Source organism: Balaenoptera physalus (assembly GCF_965194825.1).
Source record: "Balaenoptera physalus genome assembly, chromosome: 16".
NCBI classification, from domain to species: Eukaryota; Metazoa; Chordata; class Mammalia; order Artiodactyla; family Balaenopteridae; genus Balaenoptera; species Balaenoptera physalus.
This window is the reverse complement of record NC_138898.1, coordinates 84,284,523-84,312,314: the sequence shown is the minus strand read 5'-3', so window position 1 is coordinate 84,312,314 and position 27,792 is coordinate 84,284,523. Positions and strand designations below refer to the sequence as shown.

The 27,792-nt window shown below is 41.4% G+C and overlaps 1 protein-coding gene across 1 annotated transcript; it reads left to right on the top strand.

Moving 5' to 3' along the window:
* Window positions 1-200: 200 nt before the first annotated feature.
* Window positions 201-27,155, top strand: YWHAG (tyrosine 3-monooxygenase/tryptophan 5-monooxygenase activation protein gamma). Its single transcript, XM_082429811.1, has 2 exons — window positions 201-508; window positions 23,742-27,155. The coding sequence occupies exons 1-2, from the start codon at window positions 422-424 to the stop codon at window positions 24,396-24,398; spliced, it is 744 nt and encodes a 247-aa protein (XP_082285937.1). The 5' UTR covers window positions 201-421; the 3' UTR covers window positions 24,399-27,155.
* Window positions 27,156-27,792: the final 637 nt, after the last annotated feature.

Here is a 27,792-nt window from a genome sequence, read left to right as displayed (position 1 = left end):
GAAAAGCTAGGGCGCAGCAACCGGGGTGAAGGGGAAAACGGGGCTTGTTGAGGGGCAGCGGGGAAGAAAAGGACACCCAGAAGGCGGCGGCGAGCTGAGTTGGGGAGGGGCAACCCGAGAAGCGGAGGGGCTGGGGCGGGGCTGGGGCGGGGTGCGCGGGGTGGTGGGCGGGGCCGTCTGCGTCACGCGGCGTGGGCGGAGCCGCAGGGGGTTGTCCGCCCGCGGCACGCACAGCAGCCGCAGCCACCTCGCGCCCGGTCCCTCGGTCGCAGCTCGAGCCGCAGCTTTCGCGCCGTCGCCTCAGCCGCTCGCTTCGTGGGTCGGTCCTTCCGGCACACGGGCTCCAGCCGCGCCCGCAGCCGCTCTCCGAGCCCTTCAGGCCGCCCCGGTCTCCTCGCCCGGCCCGACCCAGCCCGTGAAGATGGTGGACCGCGAGCAACTGGTGCAGAAAGCCCGGCTGGCGGAGCAGGCGGAGCGCTACGACGACATGGCCGCGGCCATGAAGAACGTGAGTTTCTCCTCCCCCCTCCCCGCCGCCTCGCCCCAGCCCCTTCGCAGACGCGGGCTTCCGTGGGGTCGACTTGGGGACTAGTCACCCGTCGCTCCTGCAGGTTGGCCGCCCCAGAGGGGGCTGGGGAGGGTCCTGAGAGCGCTGAGGACCGGGTGTGACGCGGCCTCTCCCCGAGCGTTCCCCAGGGCCGGCGGCGCTGCCGCCTCGGCCCTCCCCACGCGCCCGCGCTGGGGCGGGGTCTTGCAGGGCTGGTCTCGGGAGCGGGGTCTCTGGTCGCTGCGCCTTCGGGTCTGCTGGGGACCTGAGCAGGGGCTGTGCGCATCCTTTGTGCCCCACTTCCCCTCCTCCCAGCCTGGCCTTGTGGGGGCGGGGGACCGCATGGATGCGGTTCCTCTTTTCTCCCTGATGTCTGGGCGGCGCCTTTCCCATTCACTGAGCAGGTCTCCCGGTTTTCTAATACTCCCCCCCTCCCCAAATCTTCCCACTGCCTCTCCAGACAGATCCTTTAGGACCTCCCCGGGAAAAATGTAGGCTGTCCTGAAAACCTGGGCTCAATGGTGCAAAATCGAAACCTCCTTGCTCACGTTTTTCTTAACAAAAGGCTCTTCTTTCTGCATGCCCCAAAGCAAGCCCTCTTGCTTTTAGGAAGGGGGAACGTTTGTCTCGCTAGCGTTTTCATTGATTGTTCTCAATATGTCATCTCCATGTTTTCCTACGGCTTTCGTATTGAAAAGTGTTGGTATTGTCTTTAAAACAAAGGTGGTGAATTTAGCTGACTGGTTCAATTTGTGACATATGCTGTTTCTTTTTTAAATATAGGCACACATCTGTCGAATTTTCTATAAGTTGAAAAAATATTCTCTGATCTGGTATTGCAAACAAAGAGGTGGTGGGAGGCAGTATCAAGTCATTCCAGAAGATTCTGCATTTGTCGTATTGCAGAGAGCCTAGACTGGGTGGAGGCTGGGAGGAGTTATTTTAAAGAGGAAAAAGTCTTTTTCTTTTTTTTTTTAATTTGTTTTGTTAGATGCATCTGAAGCTTAAAAAAAAAAAAAAAACTAGCGCATCCTCAATGCTGATGAAAAGAGAATACTGATCTCCAGTTGTCGCATTTTGCAGATTCCTGCTTGTATTGCACCATTTTGTCAGTAACACTATATTCATCTAATGGGTGGTCAACCAGTTTGATATTAGAGGATGGGGGAAGTATTGAGCATTATTAAATGAAATGTAAAATTATCTAATGATTTCGGTCTCCCACTGTTTTCATATCTAACTTCCTGCCTTATGTAACAAAGGTTTTAAAACGCATCTCCAGTGTGCAGCGGATGGAGGAGTGTACCTTGCCTGTTAAACCTTTTTAATGAAGCAGTATAGGTATTACAGGTTAATTCTTGAATAACTTTACTGGTTCACAGAAGATGATAATGCTGATGCCTTTGTATTTAAGCCAGCTACATTAACAAAGAAGATTTTTATCTCATTAAGGAAGAGAATTGATTCTGAAATTTGGAGCACTGCTGTATTAATATTATTGCCACAGTTGCTGTCTTTAAAGCTCAAATGATGTAAGTTGCACTTCAGCAGATATCAGTATCTTTAGTTCACATTACTTAGACTCTTCTAATTTTTCCATATTTCTAGTTTCACCGGAAAGCGAGTGACCTCGCTCCTATATCCATAGCAACCCAGTGATGTCACACACAATGACACAGAGGCTGCAGTGCACCTAATGGATTGGTAGGGAGTATGCAAATGGCATTTGTCCAAGGTAGTGCAGAAATTAGCAGATAAGCCAGGTGGAATTGAGCATTTTATCTTCCACCGGATGAGAATTGGTCCCCCAAATAAGAATTTCATTTATCCTTAGACGTGCAAATCAGGGACGTCTAGCTATGCCTGTTCACCTTCCTATTTGTAGTTTTCTCAAAAGTTTATAAGATACAGTCGTGTTTTTAAACATTTGTCTGACTATTAAAATTGGGCAATGAAGGAATAAAGATAGAAATTTTAAACAATATGTTTTATGCTCATAGTGCAGCTGTACATGGGTTTATTGCAAATTATTAACTTGGCAGGTTTTAATAAAAACCTTAAACAAAATTATGACTTCCTACTGGGGCATTTTCTGTAAATGTTAGGGAATGAGAATCTATTACTGAACAATTTAGCTTGGGATTTGGAAAAGTTCTCTTTTGCTGTGTTTATGTTTCTGCTCCTTAACTGAGTGTGGAGGAAAAAACAGTTTATAAAATACAGCAGACCTTTTCCAAATCTGTTTACCGTGATTTTGAGGAATTAGGCTTACCTCTGACCTGCATTTTCCTCATCTGTAAAATGGGTCAACACCTGCTTGAAAAAGTTGTGGGGATTAAGTAAAAAATATAGTAGGTGCTTTAGAAAAGGTAACTATTTATAAAACTTTGTTTCTTCCTTTGTTTATAAAAATCATCTCAACAGAGAATTTGGAAAATACAGGAAGATACAAAGAAAATACTCAGTCCTACCACTTGAGTTCTCTTCTAAGACTGAAGTCATCTAGATGCTAGCATGATTAAAGTTATTTGCATCTGATGAAGTTACCCTAGTAGTAAAGAGTTAGGACCTATGATAGTTGTAGGTGGGTGACCAGGATAGGGATAAAATGGTGTGTATTCTGGAAAGGAGGAAAGAAGGAAGTTTAGTCTTTTAAGACACATGTAGGCTTGTATCTAAAAAGAGCAAACACCTAGATGTTTCCTACTTGTTAGACAATACTGACTTGTCCTTTGGATTTTAATAGCCTCTTGAGAAGTTAATATTCTAAGTAGGCTACTGGTACTTGCCTGGGGGCGGGGGGGGGGGCAGAAAAGGTTCTGGGCTACTAACTTTGTTGAAGTTACTGGGTTAAGCAGTTTAACTCAGGTGTGTTGGGAGGCATTAGTGGCAAAAGGCTATCTTAATTATATAAAAAAGTCTTCGTAGTGGAATCGATATACTTAAAAAGTTTTTACCATGTTAAATATTCTGTTTTTCCTACTAGCTCTTCCAGGAGGCTAGATCAATAGCCATTATCACTAATGGAGTAATGACACCTCTGTAGACTCTTCAGAGGTGGAGTTCTGCCAGCCATTATTATAATCAGAGTCCTGTGGTTTCAGTTGTTCTCTTTGGGGTGGAAAGAATACAGATGACAGTTTGCTTTTTACGTTAACCTTCACAGTAACTGAAATGACTGTTAAGTGCCTTTTCTAATTATTTAAACAATTTCATATGTATCTTTTGGATTATATTGAGATAAAAGATGTTACCGAATGTGCATCCTCATTACAGTTCTTTGGATTAACTGCAGACCCTGGGGAGGATTTCATCCCCTAGTACTTGGAGGAAGCCTTATTTATTTATTAAACCAAACTCTAAATTATTAAAAAGTGGAGGAAATGATTTTATTTTTATTGAGGTAAAAGTCACAACATAAACTAACCATTTTCAAGTGTACAATTCAGTAGCATTCAGTGCATTCACAATGATGTGCAGCCATCACCTCTAGAAAAAATAGGAAAATGATATTTTAAAAATGATGATGGTCTGGCTATAGCTGGCTGGATTTCAGCACATTACTGATTCAGGAATGTGTCAATAATGAAGGGCTCACAGCCAATGGTAATCAGTATCCCTTTCTCTTTGTTTTCTAACATCTGACCCTTTCAGCATAAATTGAAAAGGGGACTTATTTTGGCTAGATTTGTATTTCCATTTAAAAAGTTACAGAGCTTAAAAACTCTACGTTGCTCACACAAATTAATAAGAACAATTTACCTGAAATCGGAGCCAACTATTAACTATTTGGAGATTATAGGAATTTTGCTGGTGTTCTTATCACTCATTTTCCACCCCAAGACTGACTTTGTTAGACACACTTGCCCTGCTGTGTGCCACCGGTTCCTGCAGTGCTGAGCTATTCAAGCATGGGCTTCTCCTAAATAACATGTTAAATACATTGTTTTGGTGTTTCTGAGGCTGCCAGGAACAACTTCTTGTCTCCAATATCACCAGCCCTAACAGTTTTATCTGGCAGGGCATCTGATTCTTTCTGTATTCCTACCAGATTCCATGAGATGTGGGGAAAAAGAAGCAAAGACCACTTTATATGTTTAAGAGTCAAAGGGAAAAAAATCACATATAAACCATTGTCTTTTGTCTTATTTTCTAAGCTCTGTTTGTTAGAGCTTGACCAGCTATTCGAGACTATAATTATAGGGAACCTATATTTGTTGTCTTTCTAGGCTATAAAGGCTACCAACATGAGCTGCCTTATGGCCTTTCCTCTCATAATCATTTTTCTGCTGTCTTCCCCAAATTCCATTTTAGGTATTACCTATCATTTTGGTTTAGTACCAGACTATATTATCTTGCTTTAGATTGGCACTTGAAATTTTGATTTTACTAATTTATGAATTTTAGTCGTAAGAAAACAGGTACATGAAAAGTGATCAACAAAAATTCCCAAAAGAAAGCTTTAATTTTAAAATAAGTGGTTAAATTTATTTGGTTCCATGATTTTGCAGAAACAATAAAAATTTGTAAATCTTGTAAGACTTCGCATGAGTCTTTTTTCTTCCTTTTAAAAGAACTCGTGAAGTCTAAACCAAATTTTCATCAGCATATCACTTGTAAGAGTGTCCCACAGAGGTAGATTTTTCTTTACCTAAGTTGAATACTGTTAATGTGGTGCATAGCATTAGTTGCATTGTGAATAAGTAGGTAGAAATGAGTGTTCTTACATATATTAGATTTTTAATATGACATTTTTTAAAAATTCCAAATAAACTCATTGGTCTCATCCTTTTAAGCTTTGAAGCGATACCTTATTTTTGGAGAGGTGTAAAGCCAAACTTGGTGAGTAGGACCCAGGTGTAGTGTCAGCTTTTCCCTCTTAATAATTCTGTTGCTAGAACAGGGGTGCCAGAGCTGGGGATATGACAGTGACAGCAGTGGGCAGCTGAACATGTAATGACGGTAGTGCAAGAGGAATCCCTCATCCACCCTCCCCCACCGCTGAGTATGAAGAGCAGCTGTGGTGGTGTGAGAAGTGAGAGAAGGCTAAGAGGTAACAAGAGGAAGGCTTTGAAAAATGAAGGTTTGTTTTGAAGAGAGAGATAATTTAAAACTTCTTTAGCTTTCTGAAAGGAGTTATTAATATGGCACTTAAGCTACCATATTCAAATAACCAAGATCTAGGAAACAAAGTTGCCTATGGTGCCAGTACTTTAAGGATGTAGAAATAAGCTTAAAATATTTTTGACTGAATTGTTTCAACTCAGTACCATTCGGTTCAACACAATGCTCCTTTTGTATGGGTCTAACATGAAATAGTGAATGAGTATGTCTTTGCAGCAGAAGCCCAGCATGGATGGTCGCCATGCAAACAATCCCATACTCCCGCCAGGACATGCTTACATGAGGGCCTGCCTGGCATGGCTAGACCCGGTGGATAGATGTTATTTTCAAATCATACTCCACTCTTCACATATGACTCACCTCTGGTCTTTCTAGCTACATCTGTGTAGTAAAAATAGAGACTTAAAGTTTAGACACTAGATTTTTTGTCTAGTAGTTTGAAAATGACCCAATGCGTGAGGATAAGGAGAAATAACAAGATAGGATAAGAACAGCAGAATAGCATTCTGCAGACAAGGAAAGCTGGTGGGGACAAGTGAGTAGGGAAGAAAAATTTTAGAATATCTTGATTTTGGGATGCTCTGATCTTCTAAGGGACTCTGGTTTTTGGAAGGCTGTCATCAGTGGGACAGACCACTGATGACAAAAATGTCTGGCCTTTAGGACGCTAGACAGATAACACGTATCACCATAATAGTTCCCTATGCAGGGATATTTCCATCATGTCTTTCTACAGGGCTTTGTACCTTGCTTTTTCAACTTGATATTTCAAGGATATTTTCTTCTGTTATTAGTATTTTCAGTGGCTGAACAATCCTGTGGGTGTGTCATAATTTAATTTTTATTTAGCATTTAGGCCATTTCCAAATTTATAAATAATATTGCCATGAATATCTTTGTGGCTAAAGCTTTCAACACAGATTGTATATTAGGACAGAGACCCAGAAGTGGAATTTTTGAAAGAGTTGCTAAGAATTTTTAAGGAACTTGAAACCATCACTAGTACTGGTATGTATCTCAAAAGTTTTGGAAGATGTAATTGTTTGGGTAGATACTACATACACATGGTTCAAAGTTCAAGGATACCCTATTGCCCTTTCTGCTCCAGAAAGAGAAAATGAGGTTGAAACAGGGGAAAGTTTAACTGCAAGCTTATTTGTGGCAAGCCTCTCTTCTGCTTTCTTGTGGTTGGAATGAGTACCTTTTTAAAAAATTAAAAAAAAAAAACTAATATGGTAACTTTCAAGTATATGCAAATATGGTAACTTTCAAGTATATGCAAAATAAAGATAATAGCATGATATAACCCCATAATAACCAGTTTCACCATTTGTCAGCATATTGGCCAATCTTGTATCTATATACTTTACTACTGTTCTGGTCCCCTTGGTATTTACCATCTTGCAAGATGGCTTTTTATTGACCTAAAATTACGCCTTATTTCTTACAGATGTTCCAATTACCAGCAAGATCTCTTTATGTTCAGATTTGGCAACCTCAAAGTGTAGTTTCTTGCTTAAAGCATTTAATCCAGGTGGCAGATAATTTAATTTTTTCCTTGATTTTAAGAGGAATGTTTCTCTTCAGTTGACATCCCAGTGCTGCTTCCCATCAGCCTTTGCTCATGAGGAGGAGGAAAGGCTGGATCGGTCATGAGTGGGGAGAGATGGTGCTGTGTCAGGTAGGTTTAGAGAAGGGTTTTATCATTACAGGACTGTTCGTTTTCACTGCCTTTTTTGGGAAGGGGACAACAAAGGCTGATATCTTTTGTCATTTCTGGCTTTTATCACCAATCCGATAGAAGTGCTAAAACCCAATTGAGTTGTTGAGGGAGATGTGGATAAACAAGTTTTGCTTTTGTTCGGTTTTGTTGCTTGCCAAGCATTTTAAAAAAATCATTTTTGCCTTGAAGTCATCATGGTACTGGTTGTAGGTATGAGTAGGTAGGTAGGTAGGTAGATAGATAAGTACATACACTAGCTGTCTGGGCCCAGACACCTTGGGTTTGAAGTCCATGCTCAGAAGTATGGAGTTGACTAGTTTAATGATATCAATAATTTAGGTGAGTATACTGCCGTTTTATTTTTTTTACCATTCGAAGGTCCTGCAGAAAAAGGCTAGATTTTTGGAACCGTTTATTGAGGAAGAGAAAACAACATGGTAAACTTCAGACAGCTATAGTAATGAATTGAACTTTAAAATTGCATAAAATATATTTCTATTAACGTTACTTATTTAGAACTCTGTCTAGCATATAGATTCTCAAAAACAGAGTGAATTATAGCTAGTTCTTATTTTGGATTTATGGTACTCTTGCATTTTCATCATGTTTTTCTCTTCGTAATCTGGCCGGCTGTATAAATACATATATATTTTTTAATGAAGGATGATTAAGACTAGCTTTTTAGCAAGTGTTTACATCTGTTGTGAAAATCACATCAGTACTATAATTTACTAAGCTGTTATGGCACAGCATTACCCTGAAATGTTGATGAGTTAAACTACGCATCTGGACCACAGAGGAAAACCTAGTGTACTTTTTGGGTATGACTTTTTTCACATCTGTTCTATGGATTTCTGCACTGACTATAATATTTTTGGGAAGACAAGATTTTAAGTTACACACTCTCAGATTAAAATATTGCAATATAGTTGGACATTTACTGTCACTTGGGAAGCATCTTTCTATACTTTTCCCATTTAATTTCACAACAGTTTTATAAAGTGATGGTCCCATTTTACAGGCGGAAATGTTTAAGTAATTTGCTTAATAAGGCTTGAGTTAAAAGTTTTTTTTTTCCCTAAATCTCGGCCTCTTTTAAAAGGTTTTTTAGTTTTCAAAAAGGAGTCATAGGGCTTCCCTGGTGGCGCAGGGGTAAAGAATCTGCCTGCCAATGCAGGGGACACGGGTTCAAGCCCTGGTCCGGGAAGATACCACATGCCGCGGAGCAACTAAGCCCACGAGCCACAACTACTGAAGCCCGCGTGACTAGAGCCCGTGCTCCGCGACAAGAGAAGCCACCGCAGAGAAGCCCGCGCACTGCAATGAAGAGTAGCCCCCACTCGCCGCAACTAGAGAAAGCCCGTGCGCAGCAATGAAGACCCAGTGCAGCCAAAAATAAACAAACAAATAAATAAAATATTTTAAAAAAACAAAAAAGAGTCATAGGTGAAGTGTATACATGGATACTGGTAATCTTTTAGCTCTTGTCTCAATGATCTGTTTTCATTAATTTTAGTCAATGTTCCATTGTTTGCAGAAGCTTTGAAATTCCTTCAAACTGCTGTATATTTAATATTTTTCCATTTGGTTGTCCTTGAGAGGGTTGTTATGTAATCCAGGTTTTTAATACAGAACAAACTTCTTTAGGGCAGCCTTAAGATGAAATACTCAATATGAGTGTAATCTTTCTTTTAGAAAATATTTGGTCCCATGATTGTGGTGTGTTTTAAATACCATTTAACAAAGGAGAACTTGCAATTTTTAGTATAAGGAGGTAAGTACCATGGTTTTACCATTGGAGTCTTAAGGAATTGCCAAGAAGTGAAAGGATGCCACTCACACTGAATGGAAGAGTATACCTCACTTGAAAGAAATGGGAGGAAGCTGTGACTTTTTTGTTCATCAAAGATAATATGGTCTTGTGTGGAATTCACAAACTGGAATGTGGAAACATGTTTTGAGGGGATTTAAGTGAAGATCAAAGGAAGAAAAGAATGTTAACTGGAATATTTTGTAGATGATCTAGGCAGTGGAAGAAGTGAATGGTACTGATCCAGAATTCACACAGGGAAGGTAGAGTTGTGAGGGGATTATTGAACGTCTGTGGGAACATTCCACACACAGAAGGTGAAGGTCAGCCCAGTGCTGTGGTATCAGAGGACACTGAAGTCACCCTGAGCATCAGGGGAGATTTCCTAGAGAAATGATAGCAGAGCAATGTGGTGGGGTGAGGGGGGGGTGTTGAGGGGAGGGGAAAGGCTGGAGGAAGGAATGTCCAGGCAGAGGGAATAGCATTGTTTAGTTGCAGAATGTACAGGGAGCAGAATCTGTTGCATGATGATAACAGTCACTGTTGGTTGCACTGAGAGAATGTTAGGAAATGAGTCCAGAGAGGTAAATAGGGGCAGGGGCCAGTTCATGAAGGGCCTTGTGGAGTTTGGGTTTTTTTCCTTAGGCTTTGGAGAGTCATTGAAGGATTTCAGGCAGAAGAGGATCATTATCCGATTTTTGGTTTGGAGAGAACCTTGGCAGCAGTGTGGACGTTGAAGAGGAGGACAGTGTGGCAGAGGGACAAGACTGATTAGTATTGCAGGGTCTGCTCTGAAGGTATGAGGACCAGGACATGGGCAGTGAGGGCAGATTTGAGAGAGAGAATTTGATGGCTGGAGACAGGAGGAGGAAGGAGAAATGATGGAGAAGATCAAGTCAGTTGCCGTCATGCTGTGTTTGAGGAAACATTTAAGTGGTGGTAAATGGAAGCAGCATGGCTACAAGTTAATTCATGAAAAGCTCTTAAAACAGGGCCTGGCACAGATTAAGCACTCAATGTTACTTATTATTCATTAAGTAAACAAATATTTATTTAGGAACCACTAACGGCCAGGTTCTAGTCTCAGACCTGGAGGATATAATATCCCCTGCCCTCACAGAACTAACATTCTAGTGGGAGTCTCCTACCAGGCATAATAAGGTTACCTAGGCAAAATTGAGAGTTGAAGTCAAAATGAACCCTGGGGAATCCCACTTCAGTAGTGACTGGAATGAGGAAGAAAAGACTAAGTAGATGGTGATAGAAAACCAAGAAAGAAAGCTAACAAAGTGGACAAGAGTGTCAAGAAAGGGGGATTGGTCCGCAGTGTTAGATTCCTTACGAATTAGGAAAGGGACTTCCCTGGTGGCGCAGTGGTGAAGCGTCCGGCTGCCAGTGCTTGGGACGCGGGTTCGAGCCCTGGTCCGGGAAGATCCCACATGCCGCGGAGCAACTAAGCCCGTGCGCCACACCTACTGAGCCTGCGCTCTAGAGCCCACGTGCCACACCTACTGAAGGCTGCATGACTAGAGCCTGTGCTCCACGAGAGAAGCCACCATGATGAGAAGCCCGTGCACCACAACAGAGAGTAGCCCCCGCTCGCTGCAACTAGAGAAAAGCCCGAGTGCAGCAATGAAGACTCAATGCAGCCAAAAATAAAATAAAAATTAAAATTAAAAAATAAGACGTAAGAGAACATGGGATATGTGAGGTAGGAAGACAGTTGATGACAGTGGTAATGGGGTGAGGAGTGAATGAAAGGTGTAGAAACGGTAACAAGTGTAGGCTAATTTTCAGAAACTTGATTTTGAAGGAAACAGATGTGATTAAAAGGCATCGTTTATTTTAAACCTCAACTTGGACTACATGTTAATGGGAAAGTACAGGAAAGAGAGTAACTGATGGGAATATCTTGAGAGGGAAGAAACATCTTGTTTGCATACAGGGAGGAGGCGGCAGTGGTAGGGGCAGTTGTTTGTCAAGTATAGGCCTTTGGTCACTTTCCTTTGAAGAGGCAGTAGTGAGCAAGGGTTGCCAGGCAGTGAGTGCTAAGGGCCGGCTGAGGTTAAAAAGCCTTAATTTGTAGTGACTACAATCTAGTTTTTTTTGGTCTCTCTCTCCCTTTCCCCTACCCCGCCCCATATTTTGGGTATAAGAGTAGAAAGCAGGCTGGGTGGTTCTATTGATTGAGCATTTGGGTGTTTTAGAGATGGTATAGCAGAAGGACAAGGCATAGGAATGTTGATATTAATGCGAAAATAATTGAATTTGATGGATCTTGATGAACCTTACAAGGAGGAAATAAAACCTAAAGGAAAGGGGCTGAGAAAAAAGGAGAGGGCTCAAGAGCAAGTCTAGTAGGTGGAAGTGAGGACTGGTAACATTGAAGGATTGGTAAGAGTTTGGTTTTATTATTTTTTACTTGTTTTGGCCGTGCCGCACAGCTTGCAGGATCTCAGTTCCCCAACCAGGGATTGAACCCAGGCCACGGCAGTGAAAGCTCCAAGTCCTAACCACTAGACCACCAGGAAACTCCCCTTTTTAAAAACATTTTTATTTAATTTTGCTTGTTTCTTTTTGCTTTATTTATTTTTAAGATTTATTTATTTATCTTGGCCACACCTCTTAGTTCCCTGACCAGTGAAATCGCCGAGTCCTAACCAGTGGACTGCCCAGGGACTCCCAGCAGTTTGATTTTAAAGTGAATGGTTGGGGTTGGGGCGGGGGGGATAAATTAGGAGTTTGGGATTAACGTATGCACACTACATAAAATAATCAACAAGGGGCTTCCCTGGTGGCGCAGTGGTTAAGAATCTGCCTGCCAATGCAGGGGACACGGGTTCGAGCCCTGGTCTGGGAAGATCCCACATGCCACGGAGCGACTAAGCCCGTGAGCCACAACTACTGAGCCTGCGCGTCTGGAGCCTGTGCTCTGCAACGGGAGAGGCCGCGACGGTGAGAGGCCCGCGCACCGCGATGAAGAGTGGCCCCCGCTCGCCGCAACTGGAGAAAGCCCTCGCACAGAAATGAAGACCCAACACAGCCAAAAATAAATATTAAAAAAAAAAAAAAAAAAGTCAACAAGGACCTTCTCAATATCCTGTAATAACCTGTATGGGAAGAGACTGCAGAGAGTGGATACATGTGTATGTCTAACTGAGTCACTTTGCTGTACACCCGGAACTAACACAGCATTGTAAATCAACAATACTCCAATATAAAATAATTTAAGAAATGAATGGTTGTGAGTGAGGTCAAAGATGTGGTTTGGGGATAAGTTGTCAGAATCGATGAGATAACTGTTGTTTAGAATTAATTTGAGGGAGTAGCCTTGGATAAGGAGGTAGGGCCAGAGGTCTGGATACAGGTAAACAATCCCAAAGAAAGTGAACATGACATTGATTGCAGAAGAAATTTTAGAAGCAGAGAAAAGGCATGAAAGAGAAGATGATTGTGCGGGAGTCAGTATGGGCTTGTATAAGAACCTGCGTAACTAATTTTGATTTAACTAATTTTTATTTTAAAAAAATATTTATTTATTTGGTTGCACCGGGTCTTAGTTGCGGCAGGTGGGCTCCTTAGTTGAGGCTCCGGTTAACTAATTTTTAGAATAGGGTTATTTGATTGCTAGCCAAGGGAGTGCTAGAGGATAGTATATCTATTTCCTGATTTGTGAGGTTAAATGGTGAGCTGCAGAGCTTTGGCATTTGTCTCGGTTGTTGAAAAGTGAGATCAGACTGGAGCAATGGGTGGAATCTCGGCTAATGAAGTGGCCTTGTTTTTGCTTCAAGTCCTGTACCTTGACCCTAAAATTCAACTGTTCGTTACATTTGGTGCAGGTGGCACTTAACAATAGCCATCTTAATATTCATTAAGTTTTTGTTTGTATCAAACTACCTAAAGCAAATATTTCTTGTTTATCACAGTTCTTTATCCTGGCCAGGTAGTTTGGGTCTAGACTTGCTCCTGTGGGGCCGGAAGAGCTATGAAGAGGCCAAGGCCTCTTCACATAGCCTCTCATCTCCAGGTTAACCCAGGCTTCTTTGCCTGGGGAAGGTTCCCAGCAGTGAGCCCTGATTCACAAGCACTTTTCAGGCCTTTGCTTACCTCATACTTGCTAATGCTCTGCTAGCCAAAGCAAGTCTCATGATCAAGTTCAGATTATAGAGTTGGAGAAATATATTCCAGTTCATGATGGAAGGAGCTACGAAATCATTTAAAAGGAAGGAGAGATACACAGGGTTGGAAGGAGTTATTAGGGCCATTTATGCAAACAGTCTGGGCTGGATACAGCCTATGTAGATTCATGTGACTTAAACATTCTGAAGTGACAGTTTAGGTACTGTGGTGTGATTCACTGATGAGTGAAGTGTGCTACCTGCCCTTAAGGACTTTAGTCCTTTTAGGAAAAAGAAAGGTATACAGTTATACTACAAGGCATTAGATATAAGCAGTATAATTGCAAGGTGAAAGTTACACACAGAGTAAGCAGTAGTTCTGCCTGAGGAATTTTCAGGCTTCAGGAAGTAAGTGTAGTATTTGAATTAGGGCTTAAAAGATGACATAGAGAATTTTTCTTCATAGTTCTGGAAGTGCGTTTTAGGTGGTTGGAAAAGAATGATAGCAGAGGAGTGTGTAATATGAGGAAGACTGCGAGACCTGGGTCTGGGTATTGATGACTTGCAGCAGGGTTTTTCTACCTTGGCCCTATTGACATTTGGGCCAAATTATTCTTTGCTCTTTTATGTGGCTGACCTGTGCATTGTAGGATGTTCACCCGCGTGCCTGGCCTCTGCCCGGTAGATAATATCTAAATAGAGCTGCTTTTAAAATGCACTGTATCATAGGTTATACAGCACTTTCAAATACACCAGCTTGTTTACCTTCTTCCCCCTGCCCCCCCCCCCCCCAAAAAAGCAGATCTGTGGTAAAACTAGCAGTTATAAATGTTAGTTCATTTGTGGTGAATTCAGAAAATAGCCCAGCTAAAGTGTGAAGTGTTGTATCCTAAGTAGCAGACTGAAGAGTACTGACAAAAGAGTGCTGGCAAATCTGGGGGGAAAGAGTCCGGATGATGAGGGGAGTTGTATCCAGGTCATAGAAACAGTTAAGTAGAGAAGACCTAGGAGTATGAGGACTATCTGTTTGAAGAAGTGATTCTGGCCCCAAGAAATAAAATTCTTAAGGCTAGCGACTGGCAGTTTTAGGGGAGATAAACTTAGCTTTATCTTGAAGTCAGGTACTTCTGATCTTACTCTCTAAAGGTGGATTGAGGCTGAATTCTCACAGGTGTCCAAGTAGAGGATTGGAAGACCACCCAGCAGGGTCTGTAAGCGGGAGGGGAGCACTGCTTTGGTATGTGTTTGTGTGTGTGGATTGTCTGTAATTTGAGAAGTTGTTATTTTAGTATATTTCTCTCCTGCCTTTTTTCCCCATAGTGGCAGAATTGAATTGCTTCATAATGAAGAATACCCATGGTAGGGAATGTAAAATTCTTATCCCTTTTCAAGTTTGCTTAACTATATCTGAGCAATAAAGATAACGCTTTCGTTCTCATTTTTGGCGAGGCTATTGAGAAATGTTAAGCTACGTCAAACTACATAGTTTATTTGAAGGCACAAGAGGAGGGTTAAATAAGAGGTAGAGGTTCATGCTCTATTATAGTGGGTTTTCTTTGTAAGAGCCCACATGTTATGAAGCATGAAGTATTTGGAATTCTGAACTTGTCAAACAAATAAGCTAATTAATTATTGACATGTGAAAGTGCTATATAGACTGGCATAGTTGCAGCAGTTTTATCTTTATAGCTTTATTGAGAGATAGTTCACATACCATACAGTTCACTCATTTGAAGTGTATAGTTCACTGGTTTTTAGTGTGTTCAGAGTTGTGTAACCATCACTAGTATCTAAATACAGGACATTGTTACCTCCCTAGAAGAAACCCTGTACCCATTAGCAAGCAGTCACTGCCCTCTGCCCTGCCTCCCCTCCCCCCCACACACACGAAAAGAGCTCTAAGCAACCACTAATCTATTTTCTGTTTTTACAGATTTGCCTGCTTGGGACATATCATGTAACTGGAATCATAATATATGGTCATTGGTGATAGGCTTCTTTCACTAGCCTAATATTTTCATTATCATCCATGTGGTACCATGTATCAGTACTTCATTCCTTTTTATGCCTGAATAATATTCCATTGTATGGATAATGCTACATTTAATTTACCTTTTCATCTGTTGACATTTGGGTTGTTTCCACTTTTTGGCTGTTTTAACTAATGCTGCTGGGAACATTTGTGTGCAAGTTTTTGTGTGGATCTTATGTTTTCATTTCTTTTGTATATACCTAGGAGTGGAATTGCTGAGTCATGTGGTAACTCAACATTTTGAGGAACATTGTCCTGCAGTTCTTAACCTGGAGAAATAGACGTGTGGATCCCATGCAATACTGAATCTTTGAGGGTTAGGGCTGCTAAGGAGAGTGTTTTACAAAAAGCTCCTCCTTGGTTAAGAACCAGTCATAATAGTGGAAAGCATATGGGATTTTGAGCCATGAGATTTGCATTCCATTCTTTGGCTCTGAGCCTTAATTTTCTAAACTTTAAAATGGAAATAACAATACTGAATCATAAAGGGTTATATGGAGGGCCAAGGAGGAATTATAATTTTAGTGAAGAACTCATTTTTGATACTACAAAAGTTATTTAGAAAAATACGGAATAGATGAATACTTCTTAACATGATAGAAGTATCTTTTAAACAAAGAGTTGGTATTTAAGAATGAAACACTGGACATATTCCATTAAATTCAAAATGAAACAAAGATGCACATTATAAGCATTACTAATATTGTCCTTGTCCTTGCAGTAGACGTGATACAGTATAAGAAATCTAACCACGGGAAAGGACAAGTAATATTTGGAAACCATAAAATTAAGTAGGGAATAAACTGGAAAAATATTAGAATTAGTAATTAGTTCAATGAAACAGGGCTGAAATCTATAGTGTGAATTTTATATATCAGCCCTGTTCTGTATAAAGATATAATGAAAGATTTTTATGCAACTAAGTTTTGTTTTTTAAGGTATTCTTGGTAGAAGTGAGGTGGTGAGCACAAAGCAGCAGATGTGGGTTTGAGTTATTTACATCAGTAAACTTGTTTACATAAAACTGCTGGCTTTGAGCTTTTTTTGAAAACTTGGTTTTCATAATTGACTTTGAACTTTAATTGTGGATGTGATTAACTGGGTAAATTATGGAGAGGGTTTGTTTGAATAGGTACTACTGGTAACAGGTCAGACTTCAACCTCCTCAACCTTGACTGCCTCCCAGCCACTCTGTTTTCAGACCCTTCTAGAAATACAGTGAGAGCATAGAAATTCCTTTTTAATGGCTACCTAGAATTCTGTTGTATGGATGTATCATAATATAGCCAGACTTCCATCGAGGACCATTTAGGTGGTTCCAGACTTTAGCTGCTACAAATGATGGCGGTGAATCAGTTTCTAGAAGTGGAATGGCAGAGGCAGAAGTTTTCTTAGTATTTGTCATTTTGATAGCTGTTCCCAAATGCCCTCCATAAAGTTTGTACTAATTTACGGTTTCCAACAGTGGATGAGAGTGCCTGTTTATCCACAGTATCAGCCTTCACAGTGAGTCATCAAAGTTTAAGTTTTGCCAGTCTGATTGGAGAAAAATTAGCATTTATAAAATGAATGAATTTGAGTACTCTACTTATATTTTCCTTTTTTTTTTTTTTCAATTGTCCATTCCTTTTGCTCACTTTTCTATTACTGATTGGTCTTAAATTCCTTTTAGGAAGGTGCTTTTTGTTTTTGTTTTTTGTTTTTTGGCTGCGCCGCTGTGAGGCTTGTGGGATCTTAGTTCCCCAACCAGGGATCAAACCTGGACCCTTGGCAGTGAAAGCACGGAGTTCTGACCAGTGGACCTCCAGGGAATTCCCTGCAATAGCATGTCTTAAAGTACATCTTTTTTTATTGGAGTTTAGTTAATTTACAATGTTGTGTTAGTTTCAAGTGTACAGCAAAGTGATTCAATTACACATATATTTTTTCAGATTCTTTTCCATTATAGGTTATTAAAAGATATTGAGTATAGTTCCCTGTGCTATACGGTACGTCCTTGTTGTAGAAAAGTACATATCTTAATTAAAAAGTACTTCATTGCTAAAAATTGCTAGTCTGACAACACAGGGTTGCCACAGACCTTCAGTTTGTGAAAAACTGCAGTATCTGTGAAGCGCAGTAAAACAAGGTACAGCCTCTATTAGAAACTAGCCCTTTCTCTGTGACATGTTGCAAGGTTTACATCATCAGAGACTCAGGATGGGAGAAAGAGCCCAGGATTTGAAACCAGAGCACCCGAGTTTGTGTCCCTGTCCTGCTGTGTGATTTTTGGGAAAAAGTCTATTGGTTTCTCTGCATCACACCTGTAAAGTATAATGTCCACCTTGTTAGGGTAGTTGTGAAAAGAACATAGGATTTGGTGGCTGTCAGAAAAGCCCAGGTTCTCAGGAAGCTCTCCTCTCATCGATGAGACCTTGAGCTTGGCCCTGAATATGCCATGGACGTTTTATGATTCTTCTAGGATGTTCCTCTTCCTGGAATGTTTCCCTTCAGCACAGTTTTTATCCAGGGTCATTGCTGCTGGCTTTTATTTATTTATTTTAAGTTGGTGAATTTTTGTGTAGCCTTTTTTTTTTTTTTTAAAATTTATTTATTTTTGGCTTCATTGGGTCTTCGTTGCTGCGCGTGGGCTTTCTCTAGTTGTGGAGAGCGGGGGCTGTCCTTCGTTGCAGTGTGCGGGCTTCTCTTTGCCATGGCTTCTCTTGTTGCAGAGCACGGGCTCTAGGCGTGCGGCCTTCAGTAGTTGTGGCACGAGGGCTCAGTAGTTGTGGTTCGCGGGCTCTAGAGCGCAGGCTCAGTAGTTGTGGCACACGGGCTTAGTTGCTCTGCGGCATGTGGGATCTTCCCGGACCAGGGCTTGAACCCGTGTCCCCTGTATTGGCAGGCAGATTCTTAACCACTGCGCCACCAGGGAAGTTCCGCTGGTGTCTTTTAAAAGCCCAGCTGATGAGCTTTCCAGGCAGAGTTTGAATATGTGTTGAGGGTCCCCAAGACTTAGCCCCATGTTCAGTGATCTGCCAGGACTCAGCATATAGCTGTGCTCTTGGCTATGATTTATTACAGTGAAAGGATGCAAAGCTAAATCAGCAGAGGGAAAAGGTGCTTGGGGCGAAGATCAGAGTAAACCAGGTGCAAGTTTTCCAGAGTCTTCTCTCAGGGGACTCACACAGATTGTGTGTGTGAAATGTCTGCTGGGAATCTCATTAGAGACTCAGTACCCAAGGGTTTTTTTGTTTTGTTTTGTTTTTTTGATGTTTAAAATGTTTATTGGTATTTTTTTAAATAGATCTTTATTGGAGTATAATTGCTTCACACTACTGTGTTAGTTTCTGTTGTACAACAAAGTGAGTCAGCCATATGCATACATGTATCCCCTCCCTCTTGAGCCTCCCTCCCACCCTCCCTATCCCACCACCATCCATTGAGGGATGCTCACAAAGGCACTTTCTGCCTAGCACATACCAAATTCAAGACTCGTAGAAGGAAAACAGGTGTGTTTAGCATAAACCACATTGTTTGGACAAACATTTTAGGGACAGTGAGCCATTCTTAATTGGGGATGGTGGGAACCCTTCCAGGTGCTAGCCAAGGGTCAACTTTGCAGGCAGACCTTTCTAAAGATAGCAGTCTCAAGGCTGTTGTGTTAACTCTTTTTTCGTACAGACTGTACTTCAAGTTTAAGGCATTTTGCCCACATATGCAAGACATGACTTCAGATTATTTTCAAAAATTTTGATTTGAGATTTAGCAGGTCGTCTCTAGAATACATGACTGATTATATGCAAGCAGAACAGTGTCACATTTACTTGCAGTGGGTTATTCTGCTGCCTGCACAGTATATAGATAACTGTCCATTACGTGGACACTGATACTCATTTTGCACCTTGTCATGTTTTTCTTTTTGGTGTAGGGTGTTCATATATAGCAGTCACTGCATTTACCCTTTTTATGGCCTCTTGGCCCTTTCAGGTGATAGCACTCCTAGGACCGAAAATGCTTGATGGGACCGAATGTTATACCTGGTGTCTGCTAACTCATTTTTTTAATAGACTATTTTTTAGAGCAGTTTTAGGTTCACAGAGGAAAGCACAGAGGTCCCGTATGCTCCCTGCCCCTCCCCCCACGCACAGCCTCCCCACTGTCAGCATCCCAGCGTAGTATGCTTGTTACCATCGATGGACCTACACTGACTCACCGTTAGTATTCAAGTCCGTAGTTTACATTGGGGTTTAGTCTTGGTATCGTACATTCTGTGCATTTTTACAAGTGTGTAATGACATGTATCCACCATTAGAGTATTGTACAGAATAGTTTCACTGCCCTAAGAATCCTTTTTTCTGCCTGTTCATCCCTCCTATCTTATTTTTTGGATGTGAACAGAATGTAAGTTTGTTCTTTGTGGAGATTTTCAGCTTTCCTTAAGTCAAGGCGTCTTACCATCATAAGTTATTGTACAAGATTCTGCTTGATAGAAATACATTTTAAGTAAAGTAAGCTTAATTCAAGTTTCATTTAAGGAGTTTAAACATTTGAAGTTGCATTCATTACAATTTAAGGTTCTCGATAGGTAAGTTGAAGAATTGTGAATGACTTGGTGCTCCAAGACCACACAGGGTCAGAAAGTCATCTAAATAGCTTTCCAAGAATCTCAAGGGTTGCTCATCTTAGGTAGAGAAGATTTGTCTCCTCATCAACTCTTAGGGGAGGACAGTTGATAACTAATTAATATCTGATGCCTTAGCAGCTGAGATTTGGGGAGTTTTATTTCTTAAACTGTTGGTGAGAATAACAGATTTTTCTAACCTTTTTGCTAACAGCTCTCTCTAACTCACTGAAAGAAATTTGAACTTGAGCTAGTATCATAGGAGTTGAGAAGAGAAACCTTAATTTTATTTTTAACCGGAACATAAAACTGGAGAATTTGCAAACTGTCCACATTTTCCAGTAGCCATGACAGTAAATTTTGGGGACCATATATACAAGTATTGCATTCTTAGAAACAGTTCAGTGACTGTTTCGAAAGACATTACCTTGCTTCCCAAATGATACATATCTCACATCTTCCTACACTGAATAGGCATTCTATCTTGGTTAAACCTTTTTTGAACGCTATGTGGATACTTTTTTTTTACCTTTTAAAAAAATTATCTTGACTTGAAACTAGTATGGTTGGGATCTCTATTTTATTTTAATGTAAAAATCACAGATTATCTCTCATACAAGTCATTTTGATCTTAAGGATTTTTAAAAAAATTCTGATTTAAGGTTTTTAGAGAAATCTTAGTTCCTTTGGGCAGACTTTTTTTTTTTTTTTAAGAGTTAAAGGTTTTCCCCTCTAACATAGTTTTTCAGTGGCAGAGAACATCTGGGTATGTCCCAAATGTGGTTGAGTTACTGTATCTAAAGGTGATGTTGGCATTTCATAATCTCCATGTTCCAGTTTGTCTGAGGCAAATGGCTACCTTTGGGCTCTTTAGCCCAACTTTTGCAGCAGGAGGAGACCTAACGGTATAGAGTACTGGTGAGGTAATTTGAGCTTTAAATAGTTGCTGGCTCTTGAAATAAGGATAGCATGATTTAGGGGAAAGGCCAGAACCCGATCTCAGTGGCCTTAGGCACCGCGGCTTCTTGCATTGGCGACAGTTATCAGGTTACTCTAGAGGCGGCTAGTCTTCAGTATCTGCACATTCAGTGAATATGGGCTGGTGTCCTATGGTATGCGGGCCTCAGGCCTACAGAGGCGTCTCAGCCTGTTTGAAAGCCAGTCTTGGGAGTTATTCCAGGCTATATGATATTAAAGTTTATGGAAAGGAAGTGATGTAAGGGAGCTAAGGACTAGAGAATAGCATGAAATGGAGAAGAGATACTTGATACAGTATCTCTTATACATTAGTAGCGTTGAGCAGAAGATAAACTAGATGATGTGAGAAATACAGAGGCCTCCTATGGCGAGAATTAAAGTAAAGAGACGTTATTCAAGGTGTTCTCAAAAGTAATTGCTCAAGGGAATTTCCTGGCGGTCCAGTGGTTAGGACTCCGGGCTTTCACTGCCGAGGGCGCGGGTTCAGTCCCTGGTCAGGGAACTAAGATTCCGCAGGCACATGACTTGGCCAAATAAAAAAAGTAAATGCTCACATCTCTATAGCTCACATCTCTATAGCACTTTACTGTGTTGGGAGCACTTTATCGTTCATCTGATACACCCTTATAATCTTATGAAGGAGGTAGAAATCTGTATGCAAACTGAGGCCCAGACAGATGAAATGGCTTGTCCCCAAGGTCACTTAGTAAATGGTGGGACTGGAAAGCCCCAGTCTTCTGGGTTATTTGCATATATGTCAGAAATTGACAGGAGTGACAGTGGCTGAGGGCTGGGAATAGTTTCTCCAAAGTCCAGAATATATGGAAAATTGGATGTGAGATGATAAGCCTCCTATTCAGGGGAAGCAGTGTTTCCACGGTGGTGGGCGGAGGGGCGCTCAGAGAGTAGAAAGCACCTCTGTGCTGGTTTCCTTCTTCTCTGAAGTCCAGTAGAACCAAAGCCCTGTTCCCCCACTCTGCATCTGTTTCCCCTAGGCCACCTCTGGCAGAGCTACTGTTGCTGTCTAGTGTTAGAGTGGAGAATCAGTAATGCATAGTAAGAGGTTAGCATAAGAAAAACCACTCAAAAACTTAGGAATTTGAGTGTGTGTTATTTGCTGGATGTTGTGAGAATTAGTAAGCAAAGCATATGAACTAATATGTATGGTTTACATTCTGATTTGATTGTATCTGAGAGGAACTATTTTAATTACACAACCAGTTTCCTTAAGTATAATCGTCTCCCACCCCGACCTCTTCCTTGATAAAAGAGGAATACATACCAAATGTAAACGATCCATACGCAGGTCAGTCTCTTGGAATCCCAGCCCTTCCTCCCCCAGATACTTCAGCTTATCTTTTTGGATTACATCCCAGTACCTTGCACATCTCTGAGTAATATAATGTTACATGGATGCTGTGGTTGATCTACACAGGGAACAGAGAGTAGCCAGTTTAACTGGGGGTGGGAGGAGTAGAGCTGGGCAAGATTGCATAGAAGCCATGAGTATAACTTGGTTCTTGACAGTTGTCTAAGTATTTTCCAGGCAGGAGCACTGGTAATTGTTCTAGGCAGAGGCAAAAGAACAAAGGGCAGAAGTATGAAGGTTTTTGCAATTAACATGTTACCACTGGAGCGCAGGTACATGAGAGAATGAGGCGAGGAAAGCATCTAGTCTGTTGTAAGTCATAGGAAAGAGCTCATGATCTGGGGTTTCTGATAATGCCGTTGACTTAGTATGTACCAGTTGAGATACGATAGTTAACCAGACAAATAAAAATGTGACCTCAGAATAGGAAAAAAGTAAGGGCTCAATCACTCCTTCTTGTAAAATTTTGTTTCGTATGGTTGTCAGACACTTAGAGGTGTATGGCTCTGACATCACAGAAATCAGGTGATATAAATTAAATAGTTTTAGTCACTTGATTTAATTTCTTTATTATATGCAGTTGTTTGGTAGTCATAAAAATACACAACATTGGTGTGCCGTTGCTTTAGTGTCCTCAAGGCTCTTGGTGTTTCAGATGATGAAAACCTAGCACAATTGAAAGAAGCATTAATTCCTGTTGGCCACCTCAGCTCAGAAGTGCTTTGCTCACCTCTCCATGTTATTGCTGTTGTATTCAGACACTACAAACACGTTCCCCAAGTTGCTAATATGTCAGTGATCAGAGTCAATCCCGTGCCCCCAATTTTGACTTCCTTTCTGGCGTTCGTAATTTATGTTATTTTAACATAAGAAAAACTTCTTTGTTTCTCAAAAGTCAACTTGAAGTTGACTGACTATGTTCGCACCCGGTAGGCAAGATACTCTCACCCAAAATGGATGGGACTGACGTTTTGGTAGACAGGGCAAGGTTAGGAAGAAGCTGTCATTCTTTTTTCTTAAAAAGAACTGATGAGATATATAAGCCATCTATACTTAAAATCCTTAGGATTGGTATGTACGTAATGTTGCCTGAGAGACCTGTTGACCTTTTGTAATTTAGATCAAATTTTGACTTTACATCTAAGAGTTAGACTTGATAGTTCTTTCCTGGAACAGCTGTGTGATAATAAGCCCATGTGTCCTTCTCTAGGGAGAAAGCAGGGGTTCAGGCACCATTGAGCCAGTTGCAGTTTTTTCCCGTCTTTGTTGCTCCTTCCCTCTCCATCCCTCTTCCATATACCCACACAGCCTAACTTCTGTTTGTTGATTACTTTAATCAACTGGTAGATCTCTTTGTGTTTTAGTGGCATAAAGATATGATTAACCCAACTGACATCATCTGTACCGTAACAGCTCTTTATCTTTCCTCCTTAACAGGTGACAGAGCTGAATGAGCCACTGTCCAATGAAGAAAGAAACCTCCTCTCTGTGGCCTACAAGAATGTAGTTGGGGCACGCCGTTCTTCCTGGAGGGTCATCAGTAGCATTGAGCAGAAGACATCTGCAGATGGTAATGAGAAGAAGATAGAGATGGTCCGTGCTTACCGTGAAAAAATAGAGAAGGAGTTGGAGGCCGTATGTCAGGATGTGCTGAGCCTGCTGGATAACTACCTGATCAAGAATTGCAGTGAGACCCAGTATGAGAGCAAAGTGTTTTACCTGAAGATGAAAGGGGACTATTACCGCTACCTGGCCGAAGTCGCCACTGGAGAGAAGAGGGCGACCGTCGTGGAGTCATCTGAGAAGGCCTACAGCGAAGCCCATGAGATTAGCAAGGAGCACATGCAGCCCACTCACCCCATTAGATTAGGCCTGGCCCTTAACTACTCCGTTTTCTACTATGAGATCCAGAACGCCCCAGAGCAAGCCTGCCACTTGGCCAAGACCGCTTTTGATGACGCCATTGCCGAGCTCGACACTCTCAACGAGGACTCCTACAAGGACTCCACGCTCATCATGCAGCTGCTCCGCGACAACCTCACGCTCTGGACAAGCGATCAGCAGGACGACGACGGTGGAGACGGCAACAATTAAGGCCCAGCTGGACTGGCAGCGCACGCTGATGCTACGACCGCAGTCTTTATTTTTCCCATGAGTTGGGGTCGGGTGGGGGAGGGAGAGGGAGCGATGACCTTCCTAGGGAGAAACCCACGACCTGTCCTGTCTTTGATCGCCTCTTTGACATTTTTGCCAAAATACCACTAGTGGAAAGTCAGGCTAGCTGTGCTGGTATTGGAATAGCAGCCTCACGCTGGCATATGGACTGTTCTGTAGATTAATGCAAGTGGAGCTGTCCTTAATTTAACTTATTGCTAGAAAATAGGGTTTTGAGATGAAAAGAAAACTTAAACGGAATAGCCCTCATTCAGTAAGTTCTGTGGTTCCAGTAAGGATTTTTATGTACATGTGCTCTTATCTTTTAAGTTCTGGGTACTTTCTAGCTCATCTGTTTCAGCTGTGCATTTTGTTTTTCCGGGTGTACTCTACCAGCCATGGAATAGTTAAAATCCCAAGCTGATAGACTTAGAACATAAGGTATATTTATCCTTGTGGTTTAGGCCTTGCCAGTTTTCAGAAGTTTCTGATTAGTTGACAGTATTAACACTAAATTGCAGTTTACAGTATTTCTACATTACAGCCATATGTGACATCAAGCCATTGATTGTGTGTTTTTCTTATTTTGGCTTTTACATCCTTATTCAGCCTCATCCAGGTTGGTTTTGCTGTTATCTATCTCCTAGGCCAAAAGGCTTGCCTGAGCAGAATCAGAGCTACTTTAGGTTTTGTTTAATAGGTGCTTGGCAGATGGCTGTGGGATTTTTGTCCTTCTTTCTTCTTAACTTAAATCCACCACAAAAATGATTAATCACTTTAATAGAAACGTTGAACACCACAAAAATAGAGAAAATTCAGGTCTGTATGTCATTTATTGTGCTGATATTTCCAGAGAAATCCTGATTTTTTTCAGCTGCCATAGCTCCTTCCTCAGGGACTGCACTGCTGTCTCACTCCTCACGTGAGTCTTCCCTACTGTACCTTGTGCCCAGGGCATGCACTCGGGTGGGTTGAAAAGCTGTTGGGTTGTAGAAGTTGGCGGTCGTTTTGAGAAAGTTTGTGGTGCAGTGTGTGAAAATTCAGATGCTAGGAGCTTACTGGTAGAAAAATCCTAAAGGGAAGAGCTCTATTCATAAACATTCTGTCCAATTTCGGGAGCCTCGTGTGTCAGTTTTTCCTCCCTAAAAACAATCCTTCCCCAAATAATCGTTGTAGGAAAATAAACTAAAATAATTATCAGATAATAAGTACTTAACTCCTATTTGACCAAAACTTTTTTATGTATTTTTTTCCTTTTTAATGAAAGCATAGAAGTTGGAAATTGATTTGTGCCATCTGTACGCGTTTTAGAATTGAAGGAATCCACGATGCTATTTCCACAAGTTTGTTTCAGTTAGCCTTAGGTCCTTGGTTCTCATTTTGGATAAGTCTTAACACACGACCTGTTGTATGTGCATTCAGCCTTTTCTTTAAGGTCAGTAACAGCGTGAACTGCTGAGATAGGTAATGACACCAGACTTGTTTGTTTCTTTGTTTTATTTAGGCAGGGAGAGGAATGAGTAGTAATTGAGGAAAACCTGACAGTTGCTTTTGCTAAAACCAGAATGGAGCTTCCAGTTGTGAAATGCACGTGTTGACCAGGATCCAGGTGGCAGTGAAGATAGCAGAGTGTGACGATGCTCTGTAATGTGGCACAGTTACCCAGCATGACTTTCCTTCGAAGGCCCCCTCCATACGCTAGAGCGGAAGTCCCAACTAACCAAACCTACCAGGAGAACTAACAGAAGAGAGCTTCATAGCTTCTGTGCCCTAACAGGGGCCTAAGGTCAATGCCACGGATGGGAACAGATTTGCGGGGGTGGGGGGTAGGTGGGGTTTTCCTTAATTTATCTTCATGTCCAGTGAGCAGTGTTGTGTCCTTCCTTGTAGCATTTGGAAATGATTTACTGGAATTACAAAACCTATTTTTCATTTAAATTTCAGCTTTGGCTCTGGCTGCTTTTTAGAATAATGCAAGGTAAAACCATACCTGAGGGCTAAAAATGAAGGAGGGAATGGGAGACTTGATATTTAAGCAGCTTGAATGGTTTATTTTCTTTTCTTTATTTTTAAAGAAATGCACTTGCCTATGATGCTGTCTCTCCAGTGAAATGATTACTCCTCCATTACTCTATTGATACAATATTGTGCATGCTAGTGTTGTATTTCTATACAGTAGCTTGAAATTTATTAACTTATACTGTAGGTGTTATGTATTCCTATGACAAAAAAAAATTAAGTCTTCAAATTTTTTAAAGTTTTTTTAATTTAATTTTTCCTTTTGGGGGTAAAGTTTGCTCTACCAAATAGTGATCGTAACAAATTGATCTGTTTTGGATGTTGCTATAGTGACATGCAGTTATATATTTTGTTTTTAAGGGTGGGGGGCGGGAAGCAAAAGAAACACCAGTGTTAGCTTAATCTTAATGTCTGGTGTTTGTCATGGTGAAATTATAATTATTACAGTGTAGGAGAACAACGAATATGTTCTCTGAATGAGCCTTTGTGCTTTTTGTCATGTTATGCAGTGAACTATTTTTAAGGTCTAATCAGTGATTATTTTTCCAACTCCGTGTTTCTCTAAGGAATTATTTCACACACGGACCATTCTTAGCAGTTTTCCTCAGTGATGGAATATCATGAATGTGAGTCATTATGTAGCTGTCGTACATTGAGCAAATAAACTTACAGATCTGATGTCAGTGCTAGTTTTATTTAATGAGTTGAAATTCTTTGCTTTTGAAGGTTTGATTGGACATGGGTGTTCTCCCCCACTCAAAGAAAAAGGTTGGACTCTGGGGGGAAAGGGGCAAAACGGTGTATATTGGAAAGTGCCTATCTCTGGGAATCAGACCTGGGTTTACTGACCTTAAAAAATGATTTTACCTTTTGGGTCTCCATGGTTTCTCTTGTGAAACGAACCTTAAGTTTGAATCATGACTCCTTTTGATTCTCGGGCAAATGACTAAACTTCTGAGCCCTGGGGGTGGGGGATATAGGTCTAAATGGAAACTGGGTCGCGTGCCTGGTTTGGTATTTCTCAGGTGCCCATTGGAGATCTCATTATGTCTTAGGTGAGGTGGGTTTTTGCATTTTAAGATGTTCATTCATAACTATATTGTCTTGGGTTTTTAAGTCTTTCTGAGGTGGTCAGCAGCCTTAGTTGACGTGGGCTGCGCTCTCAGCAGCCTGCTGTTTCTGATGGCAGCTGTCAGGATGTGCCCGCGGCTCAGATCACATCCCTGGACATGTGGGGTGTTCTGCCCTGACCAGCTGTGAGGAGGGGTTTGTCTACAGGAAGGAACACCAGGGCAAAGGCGTTCCTCCTCCACCG

Excerpts from the sequence above, each read along its gene's own strand:
- YWHAG (XM_082429811.1), top strand. The coding sequence starts at position 422 with ATGGTGGACCGCGAGCAACTGGTGCAGAAAGCCCGGCTGGCGGAGCAG. Across the intron at positions 509-23,741 it reads TGGCCGCGGCCATGAAGAAC|GTGACAGAGCTGAATGAGCC; the intron begins GTGAGTTTCTCC and ends CCTCCTTAACAG.